Raw genomic sequence first — 13,515 nt, forward strand, 5'->3', positions numbered from 1 at the left:
GGTAAAAAAAAAGTCGTTAAGCCTGTTAGCCTTATATCTTTTTGCTTAACATCTTACAAGTATTTAATTAGAAATTAAATTATTTCATTGTTGGGTTTTAGAATTTTTTGGATCATGGATAAGCACTTTGTGTAAACGTTTTGCCCAATGATGGAATTTGGTTTCAACCAGAGCATCTTTATGTGAGATGATGTACATACTGTATATTAAGGGGCATGCCTCTGTATCTGACGTCATTTTTTCTATGCTGACTTTGGATATATGGCACTGAGCCTGCATTGCTGCATTCCATACACAGCCATGTGCCAGCAGCACAGGGACATTCCTCTGGGTCATTTCATTTATTGTATTTCAATAGATGGGCCATGGACATTTTTAACCGAGTCATGACTGTATATGGTTGGTTATGCAGAACCATAGTGAAAAATTTTATTAAAAGAAAAAAAATCTGTACTGGAATCGGCTAATTCTAATGACACTCTGTTGGTTATCAGTATCTGCCCTAACCATCCTGATTGAATCATTCTTAATGTTATGTTTAATTAAATACTTAATGTGATAGTTGCATCCTTTTTTGGTATTACACTATGGATACTAGTCTGTGGGAAAAACTAAATTAAAAATCTCAATACTACGTATGCAAGGCCATAAACTTGAACTCATTTCTGAATACTGTTAATACTATATAAATGCAAAGAATTATTATTATTATTACTATAAAACTGAAATTTGCTTTAGTACAAAGCTTTAAAATAATTATTATTCCAGATATTGAAATTGCAATTTTTAATGTACCAGTTTTAAGGCTTCTCATTCTAAAACAAAACATTTTAATTAAAAATCAAAGTGTACAAAATGCCAAACCTAATTATTCTCAAGGTAAACGGCTGCTTTAAAATGTAAATTGCAAAATCTGGTAACCTTTCAAATTTTAATACAACAGATACCATTTAATAAACAGCAACAATCAACATGTTTTAATTGCATTTACTATTCAGCTCTTATAGTCACCTTTTGAAGCATCAAGATCTTTGTAGTCTACAATGTGCAGTTTCCAAACTGGGGTGACATCTCTCTTAGTACAGCTGTTCTCTTCTTGTGAGGACTCCAATATTTTTCTAAATTTCTCTTGTAGTTTAGCCTGTTTCTGATCGTTAACTGCTTGTTTATGTCTATTCAGTACAGCAACCTGCTGTGCACTTAGGCATGTCTATTGAGATATTAAAAACAAATAATCTTATTCATAAAACTTAAATTCATAAATGCATACACACATTTTCAAGTTTATATTTGTAACTAGAAATATTTGTTAAAGATGAAATTAATCCTGTTTTAATATTAAATTTAAATCTGCAGTTGTAACTTATTCTTTCTTCTGGTACTTACATATTTCTACCTTTGCTCAGCTTACATTATTTCAAAGACCCAAACTTCTTTCCCTAACCAATTATGCTTTTGCAGACTAGTCATACTTAATAGTTCCAGCCATGTTTCAGCAAAAGCAAAATTCTGTCTGAGGGGACTGTGAGTCCTCACTATGCCTAATTTTATTACATTTATGTTCATAAACGTTACGTTGCTTGGTTTTAGTACATGGCAAAATAAAATTTACCGGTTAGCAAGTAAACAATCTAGCAGTAATCAGGGAAATTTTCATATATGTAGAATGTGTTACACAATATTAAGTGCTTACAACTTTATTTAAGAGTATAAATATATACAGTATTGATATATGGATGAGTACACCATCATTATTTTTTACCTCAAGAAATCCAGGATCTGTAGAACTTTCAAATGCTTCATAAAGTTCTGCACCATCTTGCAATGCCTGTATTTGCTGTATATTTAGTTTCACCTTTGATTTTCCTTTACTTTTATTTTTCACTGAAGTTAAAAAAATATAAATAATTCAGTATATGGCATATTAAACAAATATATGAGAAAAACAGCTATTAAATAAACCAAAACTTCATAAAAAGCACTAAGAAATTACAACGTAGCAGTAGTATTAATATGTGAAATGCTCCCCTTTCAAGAGGATTAACAACAAAGTGAGCAATATATATACGTTACGACCGGGAGGTACCGGTCGTAACGTTTCATTTATTATGAATATGTTCTAATTAAGTTTGCATATGCTGGGTTTATGTCCAAATGTCTGTTAATGGCGTTTTTGTCTGATAGCCAAGATTCAGCCAGTTCTCTGGCACTTTTAGTACTGGCCTTAAATCTTTCTTGTACATTGTCCCAGTTAAATGTATGTCCTGTTGATTTTGTATGTGTATAGATCTGTGATCATGGGTCCTTCCTTCTAACGGCGTTGCGATGTTCCTGTATGCAATCTGCGCACCGTCCTTTTCGACACTAAAAACAAGAAATCGACAGCAGAAACACGAAACGCAGTTTATAGCATTCCATGCAGTTCTTGCCCAGTTGGTATACATAGGACAAACATCAAAAAGAATTGCAACTCGTATACAGGAACATCGCAACGCCGTGAAAAAAAAAACCACAACATTTTCAAAAAGCCATAAATAAATAAATAAGAGTGCCACTGTGTTTTGTACATATAAAATGTATCTTTTGCTAACTTGTTCAAAACACTGAGCCCAGAGAATTCCCTTTTTCTGTTTCTGATTCTAAATACAGATATTAATAACAAAATAATGATATAAAAACAACCTTTAAATCTGATAAAGAAATATTTTTTAAATAAAGATTAGGAGCCAGAAGGAGATTCTAAAAAGACATACTAAATAAACTGTTAATTGGGCTAAAATGACATACACTAACTACTGATGAGCCAGCTCCGCTGAATTCGCTTCACGTTCAGCAAAAACACAAATATATTTGAGAATTTTGAAAAACTCCATGGAAAGCATTGAAATCAATGGGGAAATACAAACTGAATTATTTCTGAGTGGATTATAATGGTGAAGTGCTACTTTAAGTGTACCTGAGGTCTATGGAAGTATCTGTCAACTATGCTGCACAGATTACTGGTTTTGTGGTCAAAAATGTGACATGATCTGTAAGGCAGCATTGGTAACTACTGCCCCACTGTGCTTCACTGAGATAAAAATTATACTTCGCGTCCACAATACTCAGAGTTCTTTATTGATTTCTACATCTCCTGAGGTCCCATCACTACAACTAATTAACATCCACAGAGCCTGTGATGCAACAGATCAGCGTTATATACTCAGGGGCAGTCTCTGTTACTGCCTGATCTGTGCTACATAATGAGAAGCATAACATTCCTAATCCAGAAGTGAAGACACGAAGTACAATTCATCTATGCAGAACAACAAGGCATTTTAATATTTTTCATTATGGCCAGCTAATGTACCCCTCAAATTAAAATACTGCAAGTTTTTTTTAACATATGCAGATAACAAATACAACTAGAGTATTGATCAAGTACTGCATCACATATGCACAAAGCATATCAAGCAGCACCATAAAGTGCGAGGTGGAATACACCTACTGTATGCATGTGTGAATGGAATCGGTCTGGCAGCGCAGATCAGGTGGCAACATCCCTTCCAACATGGTTGGTACAGCTTTGTGATATCATGCAGGCCTCTCAAAGCATCATTCGGCAGTGGGGAAAAAAAAGTCTAAGCTGGTTGCACTGCAAATTTCTAGGGAAAATTTCGACAAAGAACATAACCAGTGAACCAAGCAATTTCACTGTGAAAAATATTTGTCAAATTTTGACAACTGACCACTGAATCATCTGTGGAAACAAGAACCTCACTGTGTGATGTGAACCATGAAAAACTGTCTTCTTAAACATTTTCCTGCCTGTAAACTGCAAAAGAATGTATATTGTGTTTTCTGTTAAAAAAGTTCTCCAACTAATAAAAAAGACAATAAAACATATATAATTATGCTGGCCCAACATAGAGGAATTTTCAAAATGAGAGATACCAATTTAAATGAAGAGTTCAAATATTTTAATACTGTTTATAAGTAAAACAATATATATTGCTGTCTGTTTTGATAATTCAAAGGATCTTGCTTATAATTCAGGTGCTTTATTGACAGATCATTGTTCAGATGTATTTACATCTGTTTAGTTGCTAGTTAGGCTTGCTGCATTGCATAATTAAAGACAATTTCACCTGTGCGATTCATACAGTGCACCAAATACCAAAAAAGATGCTTTGAACATTTAACAATAACCACTGTATGTCAATGAATTTCCAAGCTAGAAACCTGATTTTCATTGAACAGTCAAGGAATCCTGTAGTTATATGTTTTTATCTTTGAATTGGTTTGCTCATTGAATATATCTAGTGACACTCTCATCCTACCCCAAAATTGAATCATTTCAAGTCATTATCTTTAATTCACATAAACTAGAAAAGCAGAAAAAAGTATCTTACTTACAAAGCACAACCTTCCTTCCTTTTATAGTATAATTGGCACAAACACATTGTATAATGTTTTTTAAATCACATTCTTTATTTCTTAAAGAAATACAATCAGACTAGATTAGAGTAAGATGAAATCATAAATAATCATTTTTACGCACTCTCTCATTTAAAAAAAAAGCACTCCCCTCCTTATTTGACATATTTTGTTTTAAGGGACATTTTTTTTTCTACTTGTTAAATGCTGACACCTTATTCAAATTGTGTTTTGCACTTAACTGCCACTCTACTCTTGATGTTGCATACAAACACAATATATATTACAAAGATTCACAACTAAAAATGATAAAGATGATGAAGAAGTTCTCTTCCTACTTGCCTAAATTGTAAACTTTCAACCATGCTGGTAACAATCACATGAAAATTTGAACATTTTACTTATGTTCATATGCAAATTACATATTTTCTCATGCACTAAGTGGTACCTGAACCATAATATAGTAATATAGTCTAATATATATATAAAATATATATAATATAGTATAATATATATATATAATATAGACTAATTACATGCTGATAATATGTATAATAATTGTTTATATACAGTACTGTGCAAAAGTTTTAGGCAGGTGTGAAAAAATGCTGTAAACAAAGAATGTTTTCAGAAATATAAATAATGATTGTTTATTGTTATCAATTTACAAAATGCAAAGTGAGCGAACAAAAGAAAAATCTAAATCAAATCAATATTTGGTGTTACTACCTTTTGCCTTCAAACCAGCATCAATTCTTACAGGTCCACTTGCATAAAGTCAGGGATTTTGTAGGATTCTAGTCAGGTGTATGATCAACCAATTCTACCAAACAGGTGCTAATGATCATCAATGTCACATGTAGGTTGAAACACAGTCATTAACTGAAACAGAAACAGCTGTGTAGGAGGCTTAAAACTGGGTGAGGAACAGCCAAACTCTACTACCAAGGTGAGGTTGTGGAAGACAGTTTCATGTCATGGCAAGATTGAGCACAGCAACAAGACACAAGGTAGTTATACTGCATCAGCAAGGTCTCTCCCAGACAAAGATTTCAAAGCAGTCTGGGGTTTCAAGATGTGCTGTTCAAGCTCTTTTGAAGAAGCACAAAGAATCGGGCAACGTTGAGGATCATAGACGCAGTGGTCGGCCAAGGAAACTTAGTGCAGTAGATGAAAGACACATCAAGCTTATTACCCTTCGAAATTGAATGATGTCCAGCAGTGCCATCAGCTCAGAACTGGCAGAAACCAGTAGGACCCAGGTACACCCATCTACTGTCCGGAGAAGTCTGGCCAGAAGTGGTCTTCATGGAAGAGTTGCAGCCAAAAAGACATACACCTCTGACGTGGAAACAAGGCCAAGCGACTCAAGTATGCACAAAAACATAGGAACTGGGGTGCAGAAAAATGGCAGCAGGTGTTCTGGACTGATGAGTCAAAATTTGAAATATTTGGCTGTAGCAGAAGGCAGTTTTTTCGTCGAAGGGCTGGAGAGCGGTACAATAATGAGTGTCTGCAGGCAACAGTGAAGCATGATGGAGGTTCCTTGAACGTTTGGGGCTGCATTTCTGCAAATGGAGTTGGAGATTTGGTCAGGATTAATGGTGTTCTCAATGCTGAGAAATACAGGCAGATACATATCCATCATGCAATACCATCAGGGAGGCATATGATTGGCACCAAATTTATTCTGCAGCAGGACAACGACCCCAAACATACAGCCAAAGTCATTAAGAACTATCTTCAGCGTAAAGAAGAACAAGAAGTCCTGAAAGTGATGGTATGACCCCCACAGAGCCCTGATCTCAACATCATCGAGTGTGTCTGGGATTACATGAAGAGACAGAAGGATATGAGGAAGCCTATATCCACAGAAGATCTGTGGTTAGTTCTCCAAGATGTTTGGAACAACCTGCCAGCCGAGTTCCTTCAAAAACTGTGTGCAAGTGTACCTAGAAGAATCGAAGCTGTTTTGAAGGCAAAGGGTGGTCACACCAAATATTGATTTGATTTAGATTTCTCTTTTGTTCATTCACTGCATTTTGTTGATTGATGAAAATAAATGATTAACACTTCCATTTTTGAAAGCAATCTTTGTTTACAGCATTTTTTCACACCTGCCTAAAACTTTTGCACAGTAGTGTATATATACAGTGCATCCGGAAAGTATTCACAGCGCATCACTTTTTCCACATTTTGTTATTTTACAGCCTTATTCCAAAATGGATTAAATTCATTTTTTCCTCAGAATTCTACACACAACACCCCATAATGACAACATGAAAAAAGTTTACTTGAGATTTTTGCAAATTTATTAAAAATAAAAAAATTGAGAAAGCACGTGTACATAAGTATTCACAGCCTTTGCCATGAAGCTCAAAACTGAGCTCAGGTGCATCCTATTTCCCCTGATCATCCTTGAGATGTTTCTGCAGCTTAATTGGAGTCCACCTGTGGTAAATTCAGTTGATTGGACATGATTTGGAAAGGCACACACCTGTCTATATAAGGTCCCACAGTTTACAGTTCACGTCGGAGCACAAACCAAGCATGAAGTCAAAGGAATTGTCTGTAGACCTCCAAGGCCTCCATCATCCATAAGTGGAAGAAGTTCGAAACCACCAGGACTTTTCCTAGAGCTGGCCGGCCATCTAAACTGAGCAATCGGGGGAGAGGGCCTTAGTCAGTGAGGTGACCAAGAACCCGATGGTCACTCTGTCAGAGCTCCAGAGGTCCTCTGTAGAGAGAGGAGAACCTTCCAGAAGGACAACCATCTCTGCAGCAATCCACCAATCAGGCCTGTATGGTAGAGTGGCCAGTTGGAAGCCACTCCTTAGTAAAAGGCACATGGCAGCCCGCCTGGAGTTTGCCAAAAGGCACCTGAAGGACTCTCAGACCATGAGAAAGAAAATTCTCTGGTCTGATGGGACAAGCTTGAACTCTTTGGTGTGAATGCCAGGCGTCACGTTTGGAGGAAACCAGGCACCATCCCTACAGTGAAACATGGTGGTGGCAGCATCATGCTGTGGGGATGTTTTTCAGCGGCAGGAACTGGGAGACTAGTAGGGATAAAGGGAAAGATGACTGCAGCAATGTACAGAGGCATCCTGGATGAAAACCTGCTCCAGAGCACTCTTGACCTCAGACTGGGGCGACGGTTCATCTTTCAGCAGGACAATAAACCTAAGCACACAGCCAAGATATCAAAGGAGTGGCTTCAGGACAATTCTGTGAATGTCCTTGAGTGGCCCAGCCAGAGCCCAGACTTGAATCTGATTGAACATCTCTGGAGAGATCTTAAAATGGCTGTGCACTGAAGCTTCCCGTCCAGCCTGATGGAGCTTGAGAGGTGCTGCAAAGAGGAATGGGCGAAACTGGCCAAGGATAGGTGTGCCAAGCTTGTGGCATCATATTCAAAAAGACTTGAGACTGGAATTGCTGCCAAAGGTGCATCGACAAAGTATTGAGCAAAGGCTGTGAATACTTATGTAAATGGGATTCCTCAGTTTTTTTATTTTTAATAAATTTGCAAAAACTTCAAGTAAACTTTTTTCACGTTGTCATTATGGGGTGTTGTGTGTAGAATTCTGAGGAAAAAAATGAATTTAATCCATTTTGGAATAAGGCTGTAACATAACAAAATGTGGAAAAAGTGATGCGCTGTGAATACTTTCCGGATGCACTGTATATACTGTATATAAATATATAAATAAATAAATAAAAAACATGAATATAAGCTTAACATGTAAGAACTGAAACACACCTACATAGTAATTAAAAATACAGACAGTATAGGATTTGTTTTGAAAAGTATTACTTCACATACATTCAAGATCCTTTTCAAATTCAGCTTGTACTCTAGCAAAAAGTTCCTCCATATTTTTCTGATGACTGTCCTCTTGTCTTTTAGCTTCTCTTACTTCTGCTCGTTCATTACGAAACAAAAATACACCATTTGGTCTTTTCTCCATCCACTAGATGAATAACAACACAAAATTACACATAAATTGTATGATACTACAGAAAATTATACCATGCTGCTGTAAAATTGTTTCAAAATATATGTAAACAATGTGGTTTGACAATTTCAGACTGTCGAGGGGGACACTTGATTATCTGCAGTACGTCTGTCCACAAGACTCCTTCAGGCACACCTTTTGCATAAGAAAATACATTGCAATTGGATTGAATTGACTAGGAATAGCTGCTGCAAATGCTTATTGAATCTGCCACTTCACTTTCTTTCTATTGGCCCACTGAGTCTATTGTGTTATTCATTTTGCATTTGATTGCATATATAACACAAAGATCACATAAACATAAAAGTTAAATTTTTTAAAACTTTTTTAATTCAAGCATTCAAATGCAGGTCCCATTTAAGTTGCAAAGGCATGTATCAGATTTAGTACAGAGAATGAATATTAAGTATTAACTGCCCACTGATTTTTACAGTTTTCCTTTTATTTTCACATGTTCACAAGCCTTTTTCTTTTAAAGCTACTTTCATTCAGTACTTTATTTCTTAACTGTACTAATTAACTAAGCAAATCTATAATAATTCACATTGGTTTTATTTTTTACTATAAATCACAAGCACTGCATGATTCAGTCCAGTGTTTGCCTGTGGAATTGCTGGTACAAACCTGTGACATCTAGGTTACAAAGGCATGGTCTGAAACAGTAACACAGAAAACTCTGCATGCAGTGCGCTTCCTGGTGATGTCAGCTAATTTTCCAGTAGTTCCACACACACTGAAAAGGTTCAACTCCTTTAATCTTTCCTCATAACTCATACCCTTCACTAGAGGTCTATGTCATTTTTTGGGCCCAGAGACCAAAACTAAGTCTCACTAGTGCATTATACAGCTTCAGTATAACCTCCTTTGACTTTTACACTTCACCTCATGCTATATAACCTAACATTTTGTTAGTGATCTTAATGGCACTATCTAGATGTTGACAGTGATGAGTACACTACAACTCCAAGGTCCTTCTCTTAAGGGGTACTTTCAAGTTTCAGACCTCCCATTGTGTATTCATATCTTAACATTTCTACCTTCTATGTGCAATACCTTACATTTATTTACATTGCATAATCCTCTTTAATAAAATCCCTGTGTGCGTCCAGGTGTCCATGTGTGTGTGTCTTCTGGTGAAGTGCGCATGCGCGGGGCATGGTGGGATGCGCGATATTACTGTCAGAGAAAGTTAGTGGCGTTTTACGGAAATACAAACCAGTATTACTGCAAGAGGAAATTAAAGGTACACAATACAGTGACGCATATTACAGCCACATACAAGCCAGTATTACTGTCAGAGGAGATTAAAGGCATATTACTGACGCGCATGCCTGTATTACCGCCAGAGAAAATTAAAGGTATATTACGGACGTACAAGCCAGCGGACGTACAAGACAGTTTTACTGTCACAGAAAATTAAAGACACACAATACACGGCGGCAGCCCACGAAGAACGGTCAGCTCAGCAAGTAAACATCCACAAAAGAAAGGCTGAAAGAAAGAAAAATACAACCAACAAAAAGAATGAGGTCAAAGTCCCTTGCCATTTAATATAGACTGTTCCTACTAATGTTTATGCACTACTGTTCTAGCGCCCGTTATTGTAACGGGCTAAATGACTAGTTTACATATAAACATGTCTGAACCCATGTTTACTGTTTAGTCCTGCTCTAGCCATGTACTGCTTAACTTTTACCCTTGATGTATGTTAGACGTACTGGCCTATAGTTACCTGGATCTGCCTGATCAACGGGATATTTGTTATTTTCCAGTTTTTAGGAATTACCCCAGTGTGCAATGACTCATCAAAAATATGTGTGATAAGTATTATCTGGTCAAGGTGATTTAAAGACTGCAGCCCATTTATTCAAAACAGTACTCCTTCCACTACAATTTCCAAATCACTATTGTAACATTAGTACACTCTGTTACTGAGGTTATCTATTTCTTATCCCAGTTTATCCATTACAGACTTTGCCGCATCTGCTCAAGCCTACTAAAATTAAACTTGATAATTTTAGTTTTGCATCTGTGCTCTGCCAAAACACTGTGAAATATATTATATTATGATCACTTTGTCATAATGGTTCAATCACCTGTACACCCTGAATTCTATCCTGGTGATCACAAAATGCTAAATCCAGACTAAATCCTCTGGCTGCTGCTTTACTATACTTTGTTAGAAAACAGCAACAAATTACATCTAAAAACTCTTGCTCCTGTACACTATTTGTAAGGTTAGCCCAGTTAATATTTTGGTGATTAAGCCCCCAAATACTATAATATACCCCTGTAAACTTGCCTTTTTAATATTATTAAAAAGATGCATATTGAAAGTACTGTCTGCATTGGGGGCTCTTTAACACACTCTTAAAATAAGGCCCATATCCCTAATGCTTTCTACAGTAGTCAAATCCAGACATCCTCACTAAGATGTGGCTCATAACCCAACTGGATAATATTTGCATTTAAATTCTGTTTTACATAAATGGCAGTCTCCTCTCCTTTACTTTTTGTCTAGCCTTCCTAAAATATTTAACTATCTATATTATATTCATGATCATCTCTACTATTTAGCCAGATTTCTGTTATTGCTATGATATCATAATTATGTTTCAAGTCACTTGTTTTATTTTTGATACTCCTAGCACTCAATCAAGCAATTTTTAATATGTGCAAAAAATAAAAATTCCGCAGTCATTGGCACAAGGAAGGATGGACAGCTAACCCTGGGATCAATACCTCTGACGGACAGTGTTATAGCTGACTAGTGGACTAATTATAAATTCATACATTTTGGTGTCTGCCTCACAGTTATTCAAGTGATAAACGTTACGAATCAGTGTATGCCACTAAGTAATGAAGAGATCTTTGGATGCATCTTGGCCTTCTTATGCTTCTATTGATTCTTGTGTTTTTTTAAAAGAATACTTCCTCATCTTTAACCGAGTATTTCTAGTAGCAGTCTCTTGCACTGCGCTGAGAGCACTAAATTCTTTCTAAGCTGCAATGATGAATTTATTTAATTTTATCGATTTATTCCTAATTGCTTAATGATTAAAGCTTATGCAGTCAAGTCATTGGTTTCATGCTTCCCTTTATATGCGACTTACTTTATTTACCTAGAATAGTGCTGCCACATCACACACACCTGGCTTAAGTGGATGACCATGGAGCAAAAAGAAAAACAACTTAGTGTGAAGAAATATAAAAAAAAAAAGATATCCCATACAAGGATAAAGTTTCTAAAGGGAATGCTATCCAGCTAAACTACTCAGTAGCAACCCAATTGCCTACTGAAATTATTAATTGTTTGAAATCACTATTTTACATTCAAATGCATGCAAGTTATTAAGGTTGTTTTAATCAATTACATTGAGGAAAACAATTTGAGATGTCAACATAACAGAAAATCTGCTTGAACACATGTAGAAAGCAGTAGCAGTGCCAATATTTCAGAAAAGGGAGGGCCTACATTTTTCAGTAGGCCTAATGGTATTGTTGCAATAATCAGATCTTTTTAAAAGTGTATATAATTTAAAAATGCACTCATATGATTGTAAGTAGAGCTTTACATTTTTTTGCTGTTGTGTCCTGATAGAATGTGCTTTGTTCACTATATATTTAAATTCATTTACAAATGGTTGCTTCATGAAAATAAACTATTATTAACTCTTTATTGGCTTGGTTTTGTCTTTGTACTTATATAATTGTATTATTTTCTGTGTTATTTTGTTTCTATGTAGAATTGCATGTGTTCTGCCCTGCCTCATGTATGTAGAGCCAAAGATAGCCAGCCCACCTAATTATGCAGATGGGGTTCCAGCCCCAGCAGTACTTAAACAAAAAGTTTATGTTTCAGTGGCTACTAGCAGTAGTTACTGTGGGTAAATGCAGACAGAGGCCATTTATCTGTTCTCATCCTCCTAGATCTGAGTGCCGCATTTGACACCATTGATCACAATATTCTTAGAAATCACCTTAGTCAATGAGTGGGCCTCTCTGGCAGTGTCTTAAATTGGTTTGAATCCTACCTGGCAGGGAGAAAATTCTTTGTTAGTTGTGGTAATTACAACTCAAAGACACATGATATCCTATATGGTGTTCCACAAGGCTCTATCCTGGGTCCGCTGCTCTTCTCAATCAACATGCTTCCGTTAGGTCAGATTATCTCAGGGCACAACGTGAGCTACCACAGCTATGCAGATGACACACAGCTGTACTTATCAATAACACCTGATGACCCCGATTCTCTTGATTCACTAACACAATGTCTTACTTGTATTTCTGAATGGATGAATAGTAATTTTCTCAAGCTAAATAAAGAGAAAACTGAAATTTTAGTGATTGTCAATAATGGATACAATGAGGGTATCAGAAATAAACTTGATGCATTAGGATTAAAAGTCAAGACGGAGGTAAAAAGCTTAGGGGTAACTGTTGACTGTAATCTGAATTTTAAATCGCATATTCATCAGACCACTAGGACAGCATTTTTCACTTTAGAAACATAGCAAAAGTTAGACCTCTTATATCACTGAAAGATGCTGAGAAATTAGGTCATGCGTTTGTTTTCAGTCGACTAGATTACTGCAACGCACTCCTCTCAGGACTACCCAAAAAAGACATAAATCGTTTGCAACTAGTGCAGAATGCAGCTGCTAGAATCCTAACTAGGAAAAGAAAATCTGAGCACATTTCTTCAGTTTTGATGTCACTACACTGGTTACCTGTGTCATTCAGAATTGACTTTAAAATTCTGTTTATGGTTTATAAAGCCTTAAATAATCTCGCCCCATTTTATATATCGGAATGTCTGACACCCTATATTCCAAATCGTTAACCTTAGATACTCAAATGAGTGTCTCCTTAGAATTCCAAGAGCAAAACTTAAAAGAAGTGGTGAGGCGGCCTTCTGCTGTTATGCACCTAAAATATGGAATAGCCTGCCAATAGGAATTCGCCAGGCTAATACAGTAGAGCACTTTAAAAAAAACTGCTGAAAACACATTATTTTAACATGGCTTTCTCATAACTTCACTTTAATTTAATCCTGATACTCTGTATATTCAATTCATTA

General features: G+C 36.1%; 1 protein-coding gene across 1 annotated transcript in view; it reads right to left on the reverse strand.

The window, feature by feature from the left end:
• Positions 1-13,515, reverse strand: part of brca2 (BRCA2 DNA repair associated) — a 74,123-nt gene that overhangs the window by 20,542 nt on the left and 40,066 nt on the right. The window contains 3 exon segments of the mRNA XM_028800759.2: positions 1,012-1,210; positions 1,763-1,884; positions 8,243-8,390. Coding sequence (XP_028656592.2) covers positions 1,012-1,210; positions 1,763-1,884; positions 8,243-8,390 — 469 coding nt within the window.

This window comes from Erpetoichthys calabaricus, chromosome 4 (assembly GCF_900747795.2).
Source record: "Erpetoichthys calabaricus chromosome 4, fErpCal1.3, whole genome shotgun sequence".
Classification (NCBI taxonomy): Eukaryota; Metazoa; Chordata; class Cladistia; order Polypteriformes; family Polypteridae; genus Erpetoichthys; species Erpetoichthys calabaricus.